A 23,331-nucleotide genomic window follows, 5' to 3' on the forward strand; every position below is an offset into this window, starting at 1 on the left:
TCATTGATTAATTCATTTGGCTGTAATTAATAATTAGATTTTGTTTTTAATTGATAGCATAGATATTATTACATTCCTCCTTTATATATATAGATATATGGGGAATGTCATATACAATGTTCCCCTTAATGGTTGAATTTTAAATAAGCAGTAAATACTTCGCTGTATAGGACAAAATTGCATCCACCGCTAGACCAGTGGTTCTCTGCCTTTTCAGGCCGCGGCCCCCAAAATAATCATATTCTAACTGGGGACCCCCCACCCCACCCTGACAAGCGTTGAGGCATTACATTTTGTATGAGGTTCTATTGTGAAAATAGCAGATCTACATGCTCACAATGCCTCGCAACTGCTATTTTCACAATTTCTGCCTCTAATATTTGACAATTTGGCCGATGTTTAATTTGTCATTTTAGAGGTGTTAAAAAGTCCTTAAATTGTCACTTTAGAAATGTGCAGATACCCTCTATACACTTAAACTTTATGTTGGTTTGTTTACTGTTGAGAGAGAAAACAATGTTGCACATTAAGTTACCCATGTAAAATACCCCCCCGGGGGTCCCGACCAACAGTTTGAGAACCACTGTGCTAGGCCATGCTATTGGACTTGAAAAGTGGATATTTAAGATGCTCTTGCAGCGCGGCTCCAGATTCAGTAGTGTGTGAGGGGCCAACGGTGGGTTGGGTTGTGGCTCTGTTTGGGTCACAGGCTGCCATAGATCCTCTTGATGGTCTCGCCCTCGTCCTTGCCGATGATGCCCTTCTCGATGTACGAGTCCACCTGCTGGTCCATGAAGTCCCTCAGTTTGGACAGGTCATAATCTGGAGGGCCACACACAGGACGGAAACATGGGTCATAATCTTGGACTGTTAAGATAGTTGAAGGCAATAACGTGAACATCACTGTCCTGAACGTTGCGAACCTTCCTGTTTGTAACTCTTAACCCATTCAGAACGGGTACACATTATTGTGTATTATTATTTTATGCTTTAACTATTGAAAAAAAGCAGATATACAAGCTCACAGCGCGGCACCGAGTGCCGCGCTGCGAGCTTGTAGATCTGCTATTTTTTGAAAAATCGTGAAAATTAGAATTTGACCCGATTCTATAAGTGTCTTTTGAATCCTTCTAAGATTTTTTGGAAAAACCTATGTTTCTATGTCAGCAATCTGGCCAGCCATCGTCAAAGAAAAGGTCCTTTTCACTTAACTGGAGCTCAGTTAGTCTGTTCTTGAGAGACTACTATGTCAGTGGTTCTCAAACCTTTTCATGTGAAGGACCCCCAAAATGATATGTATTTGGCCACGGACCTGCATCTCAAAATATTTAGTTCCATATATTCAAAGATTTGCACACATTTTCACGACTTTTTCAAAAATAGCAGATCTACAAGCTCGCAGCTGTGAGCTTGTATATCTGCTATTTTTCACTGGTTAAAGCATCCAATAATTCTAGGCCTAAGCTGGTTACACACTGCACTGCGTTTTTTCGTTGCGTTTTGGAAATCCAAAATCCTCTAAAGCATTTTTCAGGCCAAGGAAAGAGAGAGGAGAGAGAGAGAGAGAGCAAAGGACCCAGTGGCGACATTTGCGAAAATCTGAAAAAAATCAACGCTGATCCGAAAATAAATAGGAAACGGGCGGCAGTGTGCAAACGTGATTGACATAACGTGAGGTTGATTTTTTTATTTACGCGCTCCGAAATTCACTCCGATATTCGTCCCGAAAAACGCGCAGTAGTGTGCAACGACCTTTACCCTGGAAACAACATAATCTATCAGAGAAGCAGTTGGCTAGCCTAAAAACTAGGATTTTCTATTCATTTGATTTGATCTTACTCCATCAGATTTTCTCCAACAATCACGCAAATCACTACACAGTATCTCTATATTGTGATCAAGACCATAAACATATGGTCGATATTTCATATTCCATCCTAATTGGCTAATATTGCCTTCCAAGGTTTGCAGAATTGCTCAGTTTTTTAACAACATGCCTCAAATCATGAACGCAGTTTGAGATTACCTTGAAATTTGCCACACATATTCCCACTAGGTCAAACTAATGTCACCCTTTTCACATTGGCCTGATATAGCACCACCAGGACGCCTGACCTGGCAGAGACCTGTGCTCGGAAGAACACTGTTTCTACTGTAGTTCAAAACAATTCAACATTTCTCAAACACATTTCTCAAACACTTTCAAGATTTTTCAGTCTAAATAAAAATATCTTTACAAAAAAAAAAATAGAAAATTAATACGCTCGCAGCTTGGCACGAAGTGACACGTGTGTTCATTTACATGTGTTCATTTACAGGCTCACATGCGTTTCTGACCACCGAAGCTCATCACATACAGTAAAAGCTTTTAAATGACATCTGAGAGTCTTTAAGCTTTGAGAAGAGACACCCAAACAAGTCATAATCTGGTAAAACTAGAACGAGTACCAGGGACGGATTAAGGTCAAATGTAAAATGAGTGTCATCCTTTCTGCGGTAGTGCTGTACATCAGTGGTTCTCAACCTTTTCTGGCCGAGAACCCCCAAAATAATCATATCTGATTCTGAACTGGGGACCTCCAGTAAAATTTGTTTTTTGTATAACACGGTTCTATTGTGAAAATAGCAGATCTACATGCTCACAACGCCTGAGCATGTAGATCGGCTATTTTCACAATTCTTGTCTCTAGATGTATTAAAAAGTCCTAAATTGTCACTTTAGAAATGTGCATAATATGCCCTCTGCACAAATGTTATGTTGGATTGTTTACTGTTGAGTGAGAAAACAATGTTGCACATTAAGTTAATCATCTGGGGACCCCCCAAAATAATTTGGGGACCCCCCTGGGGGTCCCGACCCACAGGTTGAAACCACCTGATGTTAGACCAACAAGATGGCCTGTCAAGCGAAGTGGTTATCCAGTTAAGACTCAAGGATGTAACTCTGAAAACGTTTACAAAGTGCTGTACAGAAGTGCTGTAGAGGAAATTGTTGTCGGTACACTGGATCAAGCTCCCATGGATAACTTTATGTATTACTGAAGGTGACGTTTCAAGCATCTAGTTCCAGGAAGAGATAGACCCTCAAAACCTCTGATAATGCCTATTAATGTGCCCAGGTTTACACCCTCAGACTTGAACTAACACTGAGGATTTAGCTATGAAGCTTTCAATGCAATGTTGCAATGTGAAACGGTCATGCAGATGTACTAGATATATGTTATCGCCTAATTGCAGTCATTTGAGACAAAGGTGTAATGAGGAAGTGCTTTCTTTTGTTCCATTATGAACACAGCCTCATCCATTGTGTTATGCATCACAAACACATGACTACTTAAACACACAGATGTGAGGAATACAAATGCAGAGGACAGCCAAGAAGAGAAGCTTGTTATTTCTCCAGTTTGTGTAGGGGCCAACAGTAAAAAATAACACTGACTGCAATCATCGTTTGGTATAAAGAAAAATTTGACTACTTGATCCCCACTCTTGAAGCTACAAAGTAAATTACTATATGCTATACACACAATCACTGTATGGGGTACTTTCAATTCAAGTGTTTGTACAGACAATGAAAATGTATTATTTTTCACCACACACCATCATGGATTATTCCTTAACATTCAGGAAATACCCACCACCTTCCTCTTATAATCAACACATACCTTGTTATAACTTATATGGACACTATTTCATAACTTCATTATGCACCAGTCTGTATAGACACTTGAATTGAAAATATTCTATACAGTGATTTTGTTTCTAGCTTTTAACAGTTAACTGTGTAGCTTCAAAATGTGAAGACACCACAATCACAATGCATTCAGCATAATTTACTGTTGTACTATGGTGACTCAATAAGCTGAGACAACCCAGGCATCATTGCCATCTGTTCTGCTGGGTACCCTATGTAGGGTGAATGTGTATAATGCGCACACTCATGTGCACGCACACGCACGCACGCACGCACGCACGCACACACACACACACACACACACACACACACACACACACACACACACACACACACACACACATACACATGCACAGATTGTCTTAATGGAGGACTATTACAGTCAGAGTAAACACGATAACTGCGTATTGCCCACTCTGTTTCTATGACACTGTTATTAGATGGAAGGGGATTTGTTGACCTTGTTAACCTGCATTTATTTCGCCAGGGAGAGTGAGAGAAGTACGCTATTTAATGCACTCTGTGGTACAGTAGAACTGTAACCGCCTCTATATAGATCCAGACATCATCAGTGTCTGTAATAGCACACATACAGCATTGTAAAAAACAGACACATTTTGATAGCTTAAGAGGCAGTTGTTACGTGTCCAAAATACATTTGAGGGCAACAAATATGTCTTCCTAGAATAAAAAAAACATCACTGTCTGTCTTCTCAGCCTTTTGTCCTACTCATATCTCTGCCACCGTTGCCCCGATCCATGCCAAACTTTGCACCCCTCATTTCTCACATGGCCCTCTTCTAGCGCCACCATGAGGCTGATTCTTGCAAAACACATCTTTGGACACTGCTCCTACAAATTTTGCCCTAAAATCACGCAGCTTTGCACACACAGTCCTTGGCTGCCAACCCACAACCTCCACCCCTCATTTCTCACATGGCCCTCTTCTAGCGCCACCATCTGGCCGTTTCTTGCAAAACACATTTTTGGACACTGCTCCTACATATTTTGCCCTAAAATCACGCGCACCATCAGGCCGATTTTTACATGCGACCTGACGGTCGCTTATCTCCCGATTAGGGAGTCTTACTGGTTATTGAATATGTAAATCATGTATTTCTATATTTAAGTTATTTGTCCCTGTGTCATTTTTTATTACAAAGCCTAAAAGGCAAACGGAAATTCAATTTGTATTCATAATATGTATTAATTCATAATATGAATAAAATGGATTATTACATTAAATTAAATCATTAATTGCAACTATTTGAGTGACTTAAATTGAACTCAAATGTGTAATCGTGACAGCTCTATGTGTGTGCGTGTGTGTGTGTGTGTGTGTGTGTGTGTGTGTGTGTGTGTGTGTGTGTGTGTGTGTGCGTGCGTGCGTGCGTGCGTGCGTGCGTGCGTGCGTGCGTGCGTGTGTGTGTGTGCGTGCGTGTGTGCGCGTGTGTGTGTGTGTGTGTGTTGCCCCGCACCACTGACAGTCAGGCAGGGAGGCCCCTGTTCTTCCAGACACCCGCTGCACCCACTAGCATGCTAATGATGCGGGTTGTATTGGGACAGGAGGACATCCCTTAAGTTGGGCACTTGTTACCCTTTTTTTGCCTGTAACCCATCTTTTTCTTTGACAATATTCATGTTTTTGACTATTCAGGCTTTTTCATCAGAGCACAAACAGCAACCTTATCTAGATTTCAAATTCTGCTCTTCTCTGCACACACAAACACTTAACTTTAGTCAGCCCACACACTTTGCAACGTCACACGCACGCACGCACGCACGCACACGCACGCACGCACACACACACACACACACACACACACACACACACACACACACACACACACATGCACTTTCAGGTAGGAGGGAAGACATGAATAGGCTTTTGTCTCTGAAGAATGCAGCCATATCAATGTAATTAGAACAGGGTCATTAAAGCTCATTAAAAGCTCATCCATATTCATGAGACCAGAGCATAAAGCATCTATCTCTGTTCCCTCGCCATGCTCATTTTAATTGCAAATTGGGACGAACAAAAGAGGCTTTAATATTATTCTTCTGTGTGTCGCCTTAGACCTATCTGTGACCTGTTTGCAGGAGATGCTAGCATGAGTGATAGTGCATGTTTCAATTTTTAAGCTTTTCTGTAGCTGAAATTCTAGAAATGTAATTGGTTTGTGGTGTTGGAGGGTAGCTGACTATAATGAAAATTGGATCACAAGTCTAATAAGTCTTAGCCTTGTAAAGCGTGGACACATGCAGTGATGTGTGTAACCTAATCTTGTGTGCTATTAGCATTTTCTCATATCTCATTGTACAGTATTAGGTTGGGTGTCTCATATTCCATTGTACAGTACGATTGTGTGTCTCATATGTCACTGTACAGTAACACTGGTTGTCTTATATGTCAGTATGGTTTGGTGTGTCATATCTCATTGTACAGTATTAGTTTGGGTGTGTCATCATTGTACAGTATTAGGTTGGGTGTGTCACATATCATTGTACAGTAAGGTTAATATGTCATAATCATTGTACAGTATTAGTTTGGGTGTCTCACCATCTTTGCCCTCTTCTTTGCTATGTTTCTTCAACCACTCAATGTTCTTCCTGATAGCCTCCAGATATGACTCTGACTTGCCAGGTAGATCTGGAATTGGAAATGATTTTATATATTAGTAGGTTAGAAAATACAGAACATGAGTAGATTATGTAAGGGATAAATACTGGCTCCGCGGGGGTTGTCCATATATAACATCCCGACGGACTGATAACTCCCGAGGCAGTATTTATCCCGCTTATTACCCGGCTACTAAATAAAATTAATAATTTTGACTCAAAACTAAAAACAAAACGAAGTATTTCCTTGTTTAGAGACGGCTGGAAGTGTTCCACAAGTGTTGCGCTGGGCGTCCTCCCAGTGCGACACGGTCGCCTTGGAAAACAAGGAAGTGCTGATTAGATAGAATCCATTTTCTGATACTAGGTCGTCTATTTCTCGCTTAAAATAATTTTAAAAACATTCTTGAGATCAACGTTTAGTTCTAAATGTCGCTGTGTGTTTTTTTACATGGCTGACATGTTGGATACGGCACTAAATTCATGCAGCGTAGGCTGCGCAGTTTGACTGCAGCAGGTGCTCTGAGTCTTTGATTAGGCAGCGGTCTGTTATAGAGCGGAGCGGTCTGCTATCCAGAAATAACAGACCTCTGATTTCAGCAACTGACCAATCAGAATCAAGCATTTTAACAAGCCGGGTAATAAAATACAATAAGATACACAATAACGTATACTATATTTCCTGCAATACACAGGGTTGCACCAAAGTGCAATAGTGGGTTGGTCAAGGCTAATTCATTACTTCCTGTACATCACTGAATTATTCTCAAATCAATACACGCACGGCCCTTTTTCCATTACGCTAACAATGGATATAAATTACCTACAAAGGTCATAGTTTCACTATGATTTGATAGCACTCTAGTACACATTATGCACATTCTGAGTTGGCCCTGGGCCTGCGCGCGTCCCCCCTTAATAAATCTATAAACCCATAAAGCACGAGGCACATGGTTTGAGATAAAAGATGACATTAATAACCATTCTGGATTAGATTGTTGTTTGTCTAAGCTTCAGTGATCTTGCTGATAATCATGTATGGAACATGCTTTTTAATCAGGGGAATTATTGCCCTTCCTCACGGCATGCTGTTAACACACTGATAGCCGCACTGATCTCAGTATCTACTCACTAGTATTGACTTTAATTTCCTGTGGAAATTCATGTTCAGATGGTAAATATACAGCTGTCTACAGTATGTGTTTACTGTGTGTGTGTGTGTGTGTGTGTGTGTGTGTGTGTGTGTGTGTGTGTGTGTGTGTGTGTGTCTGAGCCGATATGAGGTCAACTGTTGTAGGCTTTTCTCTGTGAGTTATTGGACTGACCTAGTTCAGCACAGAACAGGGACATAACTGTCACAGATCTGAGCTGTATGCGACCTCAACACTTCCAGCTGGAACTATTTTATTCCAGACTCTTCATTTGAAGTGGAGTCAACATTATGGCTGTACTATGCTACACGCTATATCTGAAGATTCTTCATGTATTTAAATGTTAATCACAAAACAATGGCAACATAAAGAAAATCATTGAGTCACATTGTCAGTCAGGCACATAATAGTGAAAAAAAGGGGAAAAAATCCAGTGTGTTAAAGGACAAGATAGTCATTAGAGAAAAGAAAAGATGAGTGTTAAAATGTTTGCATTTACTTATTTCTATCGTTTTAGTGATTTTAACTATTTTGATTTGCATGCATGCCGGCATGCATGCAAGAGGCTAATTGTCTCTTTTTAGACACAATAAGCCTATTCCCAAGATGCACCACAATCTTTCATGGGCAGGTGTGACTTATGGGGGCTGGTGTAAATAGTAATATAGAAATTGACGGCTTATTGTGTCTAAAAATACATATTTAGACAATTGTACGCATGTCCCCACCCACTGAAATCAGAATACTAAAATCGCTAAAACAATAGAAAGCAGTAAATGAAAACATTTTAACACTCATCTCTTCTTTTCTCTAATTACAATCTAAAATATGAACCCTTGTTGTAAAAAAAAACACTCCATATTTAACTGTGAGCTAATCATGTTATATGGTCTGTGACTCAACGAACGGATCCATTTCTGGATCTTTATACTGGTGACCCGGTGGACAGCTGAGAATGCATAAGGTACTGACTGGTCTCAGTTGGTGGCTCTTCCTCCTTTGTTGAGTCTTTTAGGTTCTCATACTCTTTCTGCATCTTAGCTGCCTCAGCTTTGGTGTTGTCATCCTCATCAAAGTTCTTCCCTATACAACAAAGAAAAACGGGGATAACAATTCGATTCAAAGGAGCTTTATTGGCAACATGAGTAAAACATTCAGTCTTTTTGAGTAAGTGTCTGTGAGATGGTGACCAGATGTCCCAAATCATGCAGGACAATCTTGCAGTTTAACCTTTTGTACCGCGTCCTGCAGCAAGAATACATTGTCCCGCATTTGAATGAACTCTTAAATTAGCCTATTTACACAACACAATTAAGTTGACTGCCGTTTAGGAAGTGAATGGGTATGCTGGCTTGTTGCCTTTAGGAAAACACAAGCTGTTGGCATGGTCTGGCTCTCATAGCCTGGTCACTATAGAAACAATGCACCAACATTGATCATTAAATCAAATTAAACTTTAACGGACAATTAAATGGGCATTTCACAGAAACAGGTCATTTGACTGTGTTGTTAGTTGCTTGTGGTTTAATGGGGGGAAATTGCTCCGGCGCTCAAAATCTCACTCCATGTCCTGTATTTTCATTATTTGGAGCTACTGCTCACTCTTCCACTTCTTATGTGTGTTATCGTGTCTTTTTACCAGAGGTTCTAGTGACATCAGGAGTGCCAAGAGATTTGCCCAGCTTGTTCTTGGTCTGCATGGCGATCATGGCATCCAGGTTCTCTGTAGGTGAGGAAATGGGACAAAATAATGCTTACTTTAGACCTAAATGTATGACCATTTGAAAATCCTCTGCTGTTTCTATGACTCATAGTAATTATCATGATAATGTGTTTTTTGTCAAAGAATGGGAGTTGCATTATGATGACTAGAAGCTCGGCCGCGGCCGAGCGTGTAGATCGGCTATTTTTTGGCACAGAGGATTGGTGTAGAGGGAAAAGAAGAGCAGAGTAGGTAGGCCTATTGACAGTTCAAGTGGTTAAATGTATGAAAATATACATTAATCCAACCTAAGCTGTATAAGAAATCGATGAACATTGCAACACAATTTTATACGATATGTAGTGGGGGTCCCTGCTTCATTTCTTTCTCAGCCAAGGGGTCCTTGGCCTGAAAACGTTGAAGACCCCTGCTCTAAACTAATTACTCATCTATACCTTTAGGCTCTTCATTTTCCCTAATTATCTCCCTGTCCACGTCTCTACTTTCTGTTCTCTGCTGCCCACGTTAGCTGCAGCTCTCCATCCCCCTGGCTGCTTGCAGGCTAGCAGCCCACCTGTTGCACAGTGGAAACCATTTATCACAACAGCTTCTTCCTGCCCCCACTGCTTCCCTCCCATCCCCCAGTTCTCTTTCTACCCTGTCTTCTTCTCCCTGTGGGCTCGTGGCCTTTATCTTTCGGAGGCAGATTAGCTTTGATTGACATTGTGTGTGTGTGTGTGTGGGACGACACCTACTAAAATGGCTGGGGGAGCCAATGACACGTTGCTAGGTGACGTGTGCAATTCCATCCTAGCATCTCTACGCAACCTATGCATCCTTAATGGTCGTCAAGGAACCCCCTGTATTGCATAAAGCCATGCTGCTGTTTGCCTGCATCTGCAGGCAAACAGCTCTGTCTGTGTCAGGTGGATGATGTGGACATTTGAGCAGCTGCCAGCGCAGCTGCTTGTTGGTCTGGCAGGGTCATTTCAATGACTATTGAATACTCCTCTTACAGATAATGATATGCTTTGTCACAACACAGTTCCGGTAAAGTAAAAGTGTGACTTGAACCCAGAGGGGTCAATCACACACGTGCACGCACACACGCACACTTGTAAAGCAGCCAGATTAGATTGTGTCAATCTTAAGTCTCAAATATCAGAAAGAGAAAGGGTAATTTGGAGGGACAGAGATGTGTGGTCCGGGGGGGTCATCACCACTCAGAGCGAGATAGGTGACATCTGTCTGTCCTTTGCAGAGGACTGTCCTTTCAATCAGTCACCGAAGAGAAAGATAAGTCATAAAAAAAGCCTGGTTACGGCGTTGCTGTCCCTGACGCTAATCAGTCTGAACAGGCTTCACACTCCACTGAGCTGGCAGATAAAAGACGACGGCTTGGCTGCATGCACATGCACAGAGACACAGACAGATAGACGCGCATGCACACAATAAACATAACGTCGTCGTCGGGTGGAAACCTTGTATATCCAAAACTGTTTGTATTTATCATTTTAAAAATGATTTAAACTAGTGAAAACAGCCGCTCTACAAGTAGATCTGCTGTTTTCACTACTTTTGTGGGACGGCCTTGTACGATGAAAAAAAATGAACACATTTGAAACTTGGAGATAAGAGGTTTCTGCCCGACAGTGACGATAAAGTACAGTATACATGCACAAACTGAAATGCTCAATCAAAAGGGCTTCTGGTGGGATAAAAGCTGAACAAACTGAACAGATCCTCCCTTTCATCTGCCAATAATGCACAATCCTTTATTAAACATAGTAGCACATGATCAGCTCGCAGATTTGCCATCTTGTTTATCTGTAATGCTTTGATCTATAGCAGAGGTCTTCAACAGGGGGTCCGGGACCCCTAGGGGGTCCTCAGAGTAACTACAGGGTGGCCGCCAAATCTTTGTGTGATAGGATAATTCTTTTAAAATTAACAACTTGAACCATCCCAATTCTGAGGAGAACTTTAGCCAAAAATAGCCGATCTACAAGCTCTCAACACCTCGCAACGCGAGGCGTTGAGAGCTTGTAGATCTGCTATTTCCGGCAAATAGGTGCGGTTTAAAGGTAAAAAAAGTGAAAGGTCAAGTTTAGTAAGTAACGATGATTTAAGTGGTCAAAGATTTTAAGGAAAAAAAATACACATTAACACAAATCTAACCGGCTGATGACAGTCTAAGTCTATGAATCTATGAAATAAATTAAAATCTGTATCACCCATTTATACAATATGTAGAGGGGGTCCCTGCTTCATGTCTCTCTCAGCTAAGGGGTCCTTGGCCTGAAAACGTTGAAGACCCCTGATCTAGAATGATTCCATCTTTCTATAAACAAACAAACAAGCAAACAAACAGTGCTGCTGTTTATAGTCTCACCCAAATAGGAGACTCCTTCCTCTGGTGTGATGGTGCCATATTTCACCATCATCTTCACAAAGTCAATCAGGGTCTTCATGATGGTTATCAGCGTCTCCCTCTCCTGGGCATCTTGATCTGCAACAGCAAACCACAGGGAACCAGTTAGAATTATAACTGGTGTCCCAGTAAGCGTTTAAGAGCTGAGGCTGTTCAGTCTGGAAAACATTATTTATGTCACTATCTCAGTGGTTCTCAAACATTTTCATGTCAATTGGACCATCCAAATTATATGTATTTGGCTGTGGAGTGTGGACCCCTCCCCCACCTCAAAATATTTTGTTCCAGGGACCTCGAGAAGCTAAGTAATATGAGTTAAAATATATACTGTATATATATACCGTATATATTTCAAATATATTTGCCCAATTTTTCATGATTTTTGAATAGCTTAAAGGGATATTTCCCTTTCATTAATTAGGCTTTTGTGAACACCCTGGACAGATTTGAAGTTTCTTGATTCAGTATGTAGATATTTCATATTCATTTTATCAGACACGCCCCTTCCTATACGAACCCATTGTAACTTCAAACTCCATTTTAACCATGACAGATTCATTGAAAACACCTGTTCTTTTTTCTGGTGAATCCTGATGCCCTCCCAATGAAAAAGCTTATTGAAAAACCACTGCCACTCACGTATTAGGAGCGTAGTATGAGTCACCAGAAAAAAAGAACGGGAGTTTTCAATGAATCTATCATGGTTAAAATGGAGTTTGAAGTTACAATGGGTTCGTAAGGGAAGCGGGCGTGTCTGATGAAATGAATATTAAATATCTAAATACTGAATCAAGCAACTGAAAATCTGTCCAGGGTGAAAATAAAGCCTGATTAGACGATAAAATGACCAAAGTTTTTTTGAAAGTGAAATATCCCTTTAAGTATTAAATAATGGCAAAAATGAATGATACAGGTGCTTTCACGGTTTTAATGGATATATTTGGTCACATTTGTTGTTACGCCATTATAACTTTGCGTAACATTTGTGGATGTTGGCGATGGAGAGGAGTGTGTGAGGATGATGGAGATTAGTGATCAAAATATTATTATAACATGACTGAATGGCTGGCATAGGCTACATTACAGATATATATCTGCTATTTCTGACCATTTCCTAAAAATCCTGAAGGGGTGAGAACTACTGGTTTAGAATGCATTGGTAGAATGGGCCTCAGGTCTTAATGGGTTCATCTGCATTCATACCACAGTCTACCATGGTCCGGGTGAATAATTGGCTGTCAGAAAAGTAGCTACAGTATTCAATAAATCTAATCGATGAAAACCAAACCAGAGCCCCAGCTTTGTGAGTTATGTGGCAGGTAACGTAAAACAACAGTAAACAATAAAAAGCATTACATGATATTGCCAATAAAAAAAATCACACCCGTGTGAAGTGGAGCTGTGTGTGTGTGTGTGTGTGTGTGTGTGTGTGTGTGTGTGTGTGTGTGTGTGTGGATCATGTGTACCGATTTTTGTGACATTTGAAGAAAATGTGTAGGAAAAGGAGCAAAAAGTGTGTTTTGGAGAAAATTCAAGATGGCGGAAAATCTATCATGGCGCAAATGGGCGTGGCCTATATGGGGAGATGCGTCATGACCCAAGGAATCCAGGGAAAAAATATTTTTAATTTTCCGACCTACGGTTCAAGAGTTACAGGCCAAAACGTAAAGTGGGGTGTTATGGCGCCACCATGCGGCCAAATGACACAATTATTTTTTATTTAATCCTTGAAATCATTATGAACCTCCTCTCCAAGTCTTGAAACTCTAGCCCCTATGGTTTGCGAGAGACAAATAATTGAATGTGAGTTTTTGCGATTCCCATTATAAGTCAATGGGGAAAATTAATTCACTAATAAATTAATATCAATTAAACTATTGAACCTTTCTCTTAGCAAGTTACTAGCCCACGATTCCCGAGTAAGCCGGTCAATTTGACATATGGCGCGAGTGTGTGGTGGCAAAACTGTGGGACTAGTAGCGTGCCGAAGTTTAGGAAGTTCAGGCTACATACAGACACACACACACACACACAGACAGACAGACCCACACGGCCACGTATAGGGAGCCTGTGCTTCACACAGCTCCAAAAACTACAAAACAAGAACAAAACAATCATCTTAGTCACAGTGTTCCTGAGCAAGACCCTTAACCCCTAACTGCTCCGGTGCTCCCCACCAGGCACTGTATTATTAGCATCCACTGTTCCTAATAAATATGATGATGTGACAAATACCCCAACATCAACATTAACACGTTAGCTAACCAGTTATTTATACAGTATTTGATGTCAAAATCACTTTTGAACGAAAGCTTTACTTTCTGCAGTCAACTGAGTGCCTGCCCTATGTGCATTAGAGTCAACTGGTTTGTGTACATTGATGTTAAGATAGTGGAATACCTAAAAGCTAAATTTACTGCAAACATTTACAAAATTAAACTTTAATACTTTGCAATAGGAGTGACTGCGTTGCTAGCACAACCTTCAATTAGTTCTTAAAAGGAATAACAATGGACAAGGCGGAGGGAACACATTGTGTTTTTCGCCTCCGCCTTGTCCATCACTTTCCCGTTTCAGGACATCTTGTGGCGCTTAACTGTATTATTGCTTATGTAATGATTGGTCTGTGTGTGTGAGGTGTGTGCTTGTGATTTTGAGTGGGTGAGTGGCCTTTCCTTTCATCCGTAGCTCCTGTGAGGAGACCGCAGGGTAACAAAAGGCAACAAATGAGTGAACAGATGGAAATAAGTGACTCATGGTACATTTACATCCACAACATCATTGCCATGACGACAACCTCTCTCCAGCTGTCTCCTTTGAGCCAACTAGACCTACGGGGCCACAGGAGACATATTTGTCCAAGCTGTATCACGATACACAATCTTATCATGATTCTTTTTCATGTTGGTTTTTATGGTTTTTGTTCAAGTTACTTAACAGCACAACAACGAAAACTAAAGGACAAAGGAGTAACAGACCATTTAGACCAGTGGTCCTCACCCTTACGGGTCCATTTGGTTTCATTTGTATACTGTCAGAGTTAAGGGGAGACCTTGACATTTTAAAGTTTGAGAACTACTGATTTAGACCAACATGCAGGTTTAAATAAAATTCTGCAATGAATCTCTGTATTAACAATTCAACAGGACTTTTGTACAAGGCTCCCTCATTGTATCACAATATATAATATACGATATCTCTGAAAAGGCGTATCATGGAGAGAATTGTATCGTCTCAACGATATGTATCGCCATATCACCCACCACCCCAACTAAAAGTAGCCTCGCGTAGCCAGGCTTACTATCTGCGAAGAGAAAAGCTGGCTATGAAGCAGAGAGAGCTCTGGGAGGTGGGGCTGAATTTTCCTGGAAGTTGTCTTTTTTTCACAGTGTGGTGTCCATGCAAACGTGTTGCCTGCTGAAAAAAATCTGTTCTACTTCTCCCGCTCCGTCGGTTGCGCTCGCAATAAACAATATATAAACAGAAACATCGATTCGGACAAAGTTACACCTATTTAAGAGCTACAATCTTTGTGTTTGTAAACCGACCCGCACCACATGACGTAACGTCCGTTAAACGCAGCACTTCCGCCACAGCTAGAACCAAGCGGAAGTCATATCTTGCCCAGGGTGAACTCAAAGAGGCTCACCAGAGTCGAGGCTCTTCAGCAGGCGGTAGAAGTTGGGGAAGTACTGCAGGTCCTGGAGGCCGTCCTCTGGGTTCACCTCGTTGCCCTCGCCCGTGTCTCTGCTCCACGTCTTGTCCCCCGTGTCGTCCTCCTCCTCTCCCTCCGCGCCCCGCTCTACGTCGTCCTCCGTCTCATCTTCGTCCTCCCCCTCCTGCTCTTCCTCATCGTCATATTGACGCCTGGGCGATTCAGACATGTCCTGGTAGATTGAGACAATGTTGCCAGTATTAGAGTGGTTGCTATATACACACTATTGTTCAAGGATTTTTTTGTTAACCTTTTTTGATTGTACCATGTTAGCGTCAGTGCTTTGGTCATCCCGCTCTCCCTTGGTTGCTGGTAAATCTCCTTCCAGATCCTCTATTTCGTTGTTCTTTGCGTTCTTAGTGATGAGGTCCTGCAGGGCTTCAGCTACCTGGTACTCCAGGGTCTCTGCCTGGCTGTCTGTAATCTGCAGCACAGAGAGAAAGGTGTAGGCATTATTATTGGTGAGTATTTGCAAGTGGTGGAAAAAAGTAAAAGTATCAATACTGCAATGTAGAAATGCTCCGTTACAAGTAACAGTCCAGAATTCAAACTTTGAGTAAAAGTACAAAATTGTTGGCATCAAAATGTACTTAAAGTACCAAAAGTAAATGTACTCATTATACAGAATGTCCCATTTCAAGTTTTCGAATGTATAAAAATCTTTTGAAATGCGACGCATTGTGAGCTTGTAGATCTGCTATTTTCAAATGGCCGAAATGTATACTGAGCTGAAGTGGTTAATGTATGTTTAGTAATAATAATCAAAATCTACTAAGTAACTGGTAACTAAAGTTGTAAAATAATTTTAGTCGAGGAAAAGTACAATATTTGCATCTGAGATATAGTGGAGAGTAGAAGTAAAAGTACTGAAAATCGGAAATACTCAAGTAAAGTACAAATACCTCAAAAAAACTGTACGTAAGTGGATTACTTAAGTAAATGTACTTAGTTACGTTACACCACTGAGTATTTGCCACAATCCCAGCTGGGAGAACAGTCAGGCATACAGGATGTATCAACCCACCAGTCCCAGTTTGAGCAGCTTGGAGACGATCCTGTCGAACACCCCTCTGTCGTCCTCCTCGTAGATCTTGTTGGCAATCTTCTGGACAATATCCTCGGCTGTCAGTGGGGTACCGTCCACCTGCCGGAAGCTCTCTGGCTCATCTGAGATAAGAAGACCACAAAAAGAACCTTAGTCATGTATAACTTATGCCTGATAATCCTACTAATAAACCACCGAATGTCTGTCTGTCCGATGTCTTGTCTGATATACACGCATGCTGACATCACTGATACTAAACAGTGCCCAAATGTGGAGATAACATCACTGATACCGCCGCCTGTACTGCATCGCCGCCATGGCAACAGTCGTATGCAGAAACAATGCCCAAATTTGGAGATGACTGACTTCACTGACACTGATACCGCCACCATGGTAACAGCCGCATGCTGAAACAGTGCCCAGATTTGGAGATGACTGATACATCCTAGTTCTCCAACATTACTTCTGAGATTCCTACATTCAATCCTTCATATCGTCGTTGTCGGGTGGAAAACTTGTATCTCTAAGTTTCAAATTTGTATGTTCTTTTGCAAAGTAAAGCCCTGCTTCATCGTACAAGGCCGTCGCACAAAAGTAGTCAAAACAGCAGATCTACAGGCGGTGTGTGCTTGTAGATCGGCTGTTTTCACTCGTTTAAATACATTTTAAAATGCAAAACGAACGGTTTTGGACATACAAGGTTTTCACCCGACAACGACGATATACTGTGCACACCCCATAACCCAAACTGCACGTAATTCAGAGCTCATATATTTGAATAGGCAAGGAATAGTATACTTAATTGTATAGACGAAAATGGCAGAACTACAATCTACAGCTTGTAGATCTGCTATTTAAGGGCACGCAACAGCCTCGTATGACTATAAATGACGCATTAACCTACCAGGTTGTGTCATTACTACAATGTGAAGACTATAATGGCACATGATCATGCAATGGTTTAAGCTCCTATGCTCTGAGCTGAGCACACTGAATCCCTCACTTTTTATTCTCCCACACGCTGTTGTCCATGTTGTTGTGGTTTGATAATATCCTCTAGTCAAGCCAAAGACATTTCTGCCGCAACTCACTCCCACCTCAGTGGGTGTAACACAGCTCTGACACTAATAATTCTTAAACTCTTCTCTATGTTTATTACCGAGTCGAAATTGTAGGTTTGAATTGTTTTGCTTCAAAGCTACCCATATGGCACATCACTTTCTGCATGTAAAGACGGTCACTCACCATAAAATACCGTGCATATGTTTGTGCCAAATGCTGCGGCCAAATTTTGACTTAAGAGGTGTGCTTTTTGTCACAGTTGAGCCAACAAGATGAAAAAGCGAACTGTAACGCTCAGCACTTTCAACATGAGTCACTTCAGCTCAGACACTGCATTATGCTGATGATCAGCGCAGATACTGTATCAAGTTACATACATGCAGTGGCATGTGTGCTGTGCTACAACTGGAACCGAACCGATCAGATCCGATCGGAACGAAGGGTAACAATTAACATGCCAATGAACACATTTCAAGACACAACATGAGGAGGAGATTCTGCAATCTTGGAAAATGATACATCATGGTGGGAGTATACCTACTGTATGTCCAGCCAGCTCAGCATAAACTGGCTCCATGTACTAATGAGACACTGACCTTAATTAACAACACCAACACAAAATACAATAACTATATATATATAAAAATACAATACACACTCATATGTGCATTAATATATGCATGTATTATGTAAGAATTGTTCCAAAAAGCAACCTGAAGTTGCATGGAGCTACCGTATGTGGTAGCTTAGTGTTGGCTTCATTGACCATCATGTCATGGGGCAGAAAAGAAGATAATCCTCTCTCTCTCTCTGTCTGGCTCTCTCTATCTCTGTCTCTATCTCAGTCTCTCGTTCTCTCTCTCTCTCCCTCTCTCTGTCTCTTTGTCTCTCAGTCTCTATCCCTGCACAAAATGTCTGCCTGGACGCCTCGCCCTGCCACTGCCATTAACGAAACTTAGACTTAGGATTTGACCTCAACGGCAGACCAGAGGACAGACAGACAGACTGACAGACAGACAAACACAACAGCCTCACCAAGGTGTCAAAGGTCAACAGCACATGCAAGCCACCAAAGTAGCACCAGGTTTGGAGCTTGGAAAAATAGATACCATTTAGTTTAGTTTCATCGTTTGACAGCACAATCATCATTCATCAGTGTATTTTGGGTTAATCTAAATGTGTTTCCAGATATTTAACCACTTGAACTGTCAATACTTAATAAACTTGACCTTTCACTCTGTACTTAGTTCACTCTTTTTCCACTCTACACGAAACCTCTTTGCCGAAAATGTTTGGCTAAGGTTTCTCAGAATATGGACGCTGGGGTGGTTAATATAGAAAAAGAGAAAAAATCCTTTTATCACACAAAGATTTGGAGGCCCCCCTGTAGTAACTCTGAGGACCCCCTAGGGGTCCCGGACCCCCTGTTGAAGACCCCTGGTATACATGTTACACTGCACCACGGCCTTGATACTTGCCATCGTCCATCCCATTCTTGGTGGAGTCGTAATCTTCGGCCAGACGACGGCTCTTGGTGGAATCGGAGTCGTCCGGGACGTACTTCTCCTCACTCTGTCCCCCCCTGGCTGGCTTCTCCTTGGTCTCCTTCAACCTCTGACCCTCGGCCAAGGACTTGAGCACAGTGAAGTCATCGCTGTCCGCCTCCGATGCGGTGTCCTTGGGGACAGTGGCAGCCTTTGACTCTGAATAAAGCAAAAGGGAAATGGTTAAAAAAGAAAAAGAAAAGGAGGAAGCGTGTACTGAGATAAAACAAGTAATGAATGAAAATGCATGGTATGAAATCTATAGATATATCTCTGTATCTACTGTATGTTATATCGTCGTTGACTTGTTGGGTGGAAACCTTGTATGTCCAAAACCGTTCGTTTTGTATTTATCATTTTAAAATAATTTAAAGTGCAAGGCGTTGTGCGCTTGTAGATCGCCTATTTTCGCTACTTTTGTGCAACACTCTTGTATGATGAAGTAGGGCTTTAATTTATGAAATAAAAGAATATACCATTTTGAAACATACAAGGTTTCTGCCCGACAGTGACCATATTGTAATAAGAATCTCATAGGTGAAAAGGGAATATTGATTGGTGATGGGGGGGGGGGGGGGGGGGGGTCTGGTTACCTGCGGACTGTATTGCAGCCTTCACACTGTCTGCCTCAGCAATCTAGAGAATCGACAAACGTTTCAGAATTTCCAGTAAGCATGACCTCTGATGATTATTATCTTATATCTAGCCACATATAGCGTGCTTGACAAGTGGCCATAACATAACATATTTAACAGGATATTGGATTTGGATGCATGAGGGAAGGTTTACCTGCTCTTGTAGTGGTCTTTCTTCTGTCAACTGTCTGTTGTGAACAGATTTATCTGCAAGAAAACCAATGGCATGCAATCATCCAATTTAAAATATGGTATGTAGGCCTACTGTTATTATAATAATTTGGATATCAGGCTAATCTTGTATAATTTGAAATCAATGTAAATTGAATTAGAAATTAAACTTGATAGGCTACAATGGTGACAATGTTTTTTAGAAGTTGTTTATTTTGCCAAGTTTCAAACTGACAACTCACGACTAGGCTACACACATGCAGAGGCATAGCTTAATCGGATTACCAAACAAAAGATTAAACTGCGGCGAAAATAGAACACAGTCGGCCTTTAAGCGACGTGGACAATCTCAGTTTGTTTTCTTCTGCATCCCGTCTTATTTCAACCCACGAAGCATCTCATGGGCGTTTTTAACTTAAACACCAATAATCACGAGATTTGATAGAATAACGGGAAAATAAGAATCAACTGAATGTTAGTCAATACGATCATTTTAACGAGATTTCCGCGAGGGATTAGAAGAAGAAACCCTGAGCCGAAGGGGAAAAGAAGCGCTGAACAACTCACCGTCTAGTGATGAGGAGGCAGGTGTTGGAAAGGCAGAAATCGGGCATATTGCATTCAGAGCTAAAAGCTGGAGGAGGAGGATGCAAAGGCCAGCACATGTTGACGCCATCCTTGAAATAGAAACACTCAAATGTGCCTGCAGTTGTTCAGGAGAGGAAGGATCTCCCGGGGTTACTCTATATCTTAGCGTAGTTGTGGCCGTCCAGTGCGTCCAGTGCGTCCACTACTCCGCGGCCAAAGTGCTGAATGTTTGGACAGCTCCGCTCTGTGCGTCTGGTTTAGTGCGCCCGCTGCTGTGCTGCCCGCTGTGTCAGCCTCAGCGGCGTCAGTTCACAAAAAGCTAAGGTATGGCAACATGACTGGTGTCTTGCACGCGCGCCCTCGCGCGCCTGCAAGACACCAGGCATGTTGCCATACCTTAGCATTAGGCACGATTACAGTACATTTTATTATTTCCCCCTGTAGCCAGGATATGGCAGCTGGCAGCTGCCATAGCTTGCCATACCCAATTGACGCCTCTGGTCAGCCTGCAGCCGACCGGGGAGGAGGAGGAGCTCTGGACAAATCTCCACTAGGATATAGATGGGACGTTCGTGAACGAATCTTTCTTTTGAACGGCTCTTTGATTGGATCCGGTTCGCAGTAGGGAGCCGTTCCTTTCTAAATGAACAGACCAGTGGTGGGAAAAGTAGACCTACTCAATTTCTTTACTTAAAGTAAATAAATATCAATACTGCAATCAATGTGGAAATACTCTGCCACAAGTAGAAGTTTGGAATGATAGGCCTACTTGAGTAAAAGTATAAAAGTACAAAAGTATTGGTATCCAATCATTACCCACATAATTAACCTATCCATCGAACAGGGTCATGTCCCCGGCAGGACTTCAAACTAGCAAAAGTAACCCCCCTGCATAAAAAAGGTAGCAAACTAGACCCTGGAAACTACCGCCCCGTTTCCATTCTTAGCTCCATATCCAAAGTCATGGAGAAAATAGTCTACGAACAGATCGCAAAATATCTCGATGAGAATAATCTGATTTACGAGTTCCAATCTGGATTCAGAAAATCTCATTCCACTGACACATGCCTTCTCTATTTGACTGACCAAATCAAACGCGAAGCGGATGACGGCAAATATAGCGGCATGGTCATGATGGACCTCCAGAAGGCATTTGACACCGTAAATCATTCTATTCTGATTGAGAAACTAAAAGCCATCGGTCTTGACAGCGCAGCAGTGAGTTGGATGCAATCTTACCTGGTGGGGAGGGAACAGGTGGTGGAGATTAACGGTACCCTGTCCCCCCCCCCTCCCAGTAAGCTGTGGTGTTCCTCAAGGTAGCATACTGGGGCCTCTGTTGTTCCTAATATACGTGAACGACATGGCATCTGCTTGCGACTGCAACCTGTTCCTGTTCGCGGATGACTCGGCTCTCCTAGTCTCGGGCAAGGACCACTTGCAGGTTGAAAAGACACTTAACTCTGAACTAAGCAAGATCTGCACATGGCTTAACGACAACAAATTATCAATTCACTTGGGAAAAACTGAGTCCATCCTCTTTGGATCAAATCATAACCTCAAAAAAGTCGATAACTTCACAATCAAAGTGGGTGACAAGGTCATAACACGAAAAAACGAAATCTCTTACTTAGGATGCATCCTTGAAGCTAATCTTTCCAGCGAAAAGATGACTTCTAAAGTAATATATAAAATCAACCAACGAACTCGTTTCCTACAGAGGATCGCCCCAATGGTCAATTTCAACACACTGAAGACCATAGCTGGTGCAATAATCCAGCCCCTCTTTGACTACGGAGTTCAAGTATGGTATCGTGACGCCCCACAAGCTCTTAAAACTAAACTTCAAACAGCCCAAAATAAACTAATTAGGGTCCTGCTTAACCTTCCCTATCAGACTCACCTCACCGCTACTCACCAGATAAGAGTGGGGTGGATCAGAGTAGATGACAGAGTACAGCAACTTGCAATGGGCCTGGTGTACAAGATACACTACACCACTATGATACCCAAGTACCAAAATACTTTATAAACATTAAGGATGTCCATAATTACAACACCAGAGGCAGCGCTACAGATCACTTCCAACCCAGAGTCAAAACCAATAAAGGGTCAAACTCGTTTTTCTGCTATACCACCAAAATGTGGAAAGCCTTACCGAAGGCCATAAACGAGTGTGGATCACTAGCATCCTTTAAAATTGCCCTGAAAAACCACTTACAGGCAGCAGCCGTTCGCAACTGGTAAAAAAAAAAAACTAACCTAGCCCAACCCTACCCTCCCCTGCCCCTTCTTTGTATATACTTACTGTTTGTTTAGACTTACTGTTTTCTTTTTTTGTTCTATCATTTTCTTTTTTCTTTACATATCTACTGCATAGTAGGTCTACTGTGTTCTATTCGTCTGTCATTCAATGTTATATGAGATACTTAAATGGTTTCCTGTGGAAATAAGCTTAGTCTTTTCATGGATCTCCTTTTAGTAGACCTTGTACCAGTGAACTGTACCGTCATGAAACTGTACCTTTTCCTATGCAAACCTCTAATAAAGTCTTCAATCAATCAATCAAAAATGTAGGCTACTTAAAGTACAAAGTAGACTACCAATAGTAGAACGCACTCATTATGCAGAATGTCCTGTGTCACAGGTTTTCCAATGAATAAAATGTAGAAAAATCATTTGAAAATAGCAGATCTACAAGCTCACAATGCGTTGCAACTGGCAGGTATGTACCTATGTATGTCAGAAATAAATGTATATAGGGTTGAAGTTATTGTGGGCTCGCCTAAAGGCGAGCACACGTATGTTATCTTCATTATTGTGGGCTCGCCTGGAAGGCGAGCACACGTATGTTATCTTCATTATTTATTTCTATACTAGTCAGTATCCTCAAAACTTTGGCGCGCTTCATCTCTTAAACGCTTACACCTTTCAACACCATTCAAATTTTTATGTGTTCAGCTTACTGAGGACA

General features: G+C 41.6%; 1 protein-coding gene across 1 annotated transcript; it reads right to left on the reverse strand.

Moving 5' to 3' along the window:
* Positions 1-703: 703 nt before the first annotated feature.
* On the reverse strand, positions 704-20,445 carry scg3 (secretogranin III; the record flags this gene model as incomplete). Its single annotated transcript, XM_080730251.1, has 12 exons — positions 704-822; positions 6,255-6,344; positions 8,437-8,547; positions 9,104-9,187; positions 11,559-11,675; positions 15,247-15,484; positions 15,578-15,736; positions 16,337-16,479; positions 18,883-19,122; positions 19,557-19,599; positions 19,753-19,805; positions 20,337-20,445. The coding sequence occupies 12 exons, from the start codon at positions 20,443-20,445 to the stop codon at positions 704-706; spliced, it is 1,506 nt and encodes a 501-aa protein (XP_080586377.1).
* Positions 20,446-23,331: the final 2,886 nt, after the last annotated feature.

The sequence above is a fragment of the Nannobrachium achirus genome, assembly GCF_963921795.1.
Source record: "Nannobrachium achirus genome assembly, chromosome: 7".
Classification (NCBI taxonomy): domain Eukaryota; kingdom Metazoa; phylum Chordata; class Actinopteri; order Myctophiformes; family Myctophidae; genus Nannobrachium; species Nannobrachium achirus.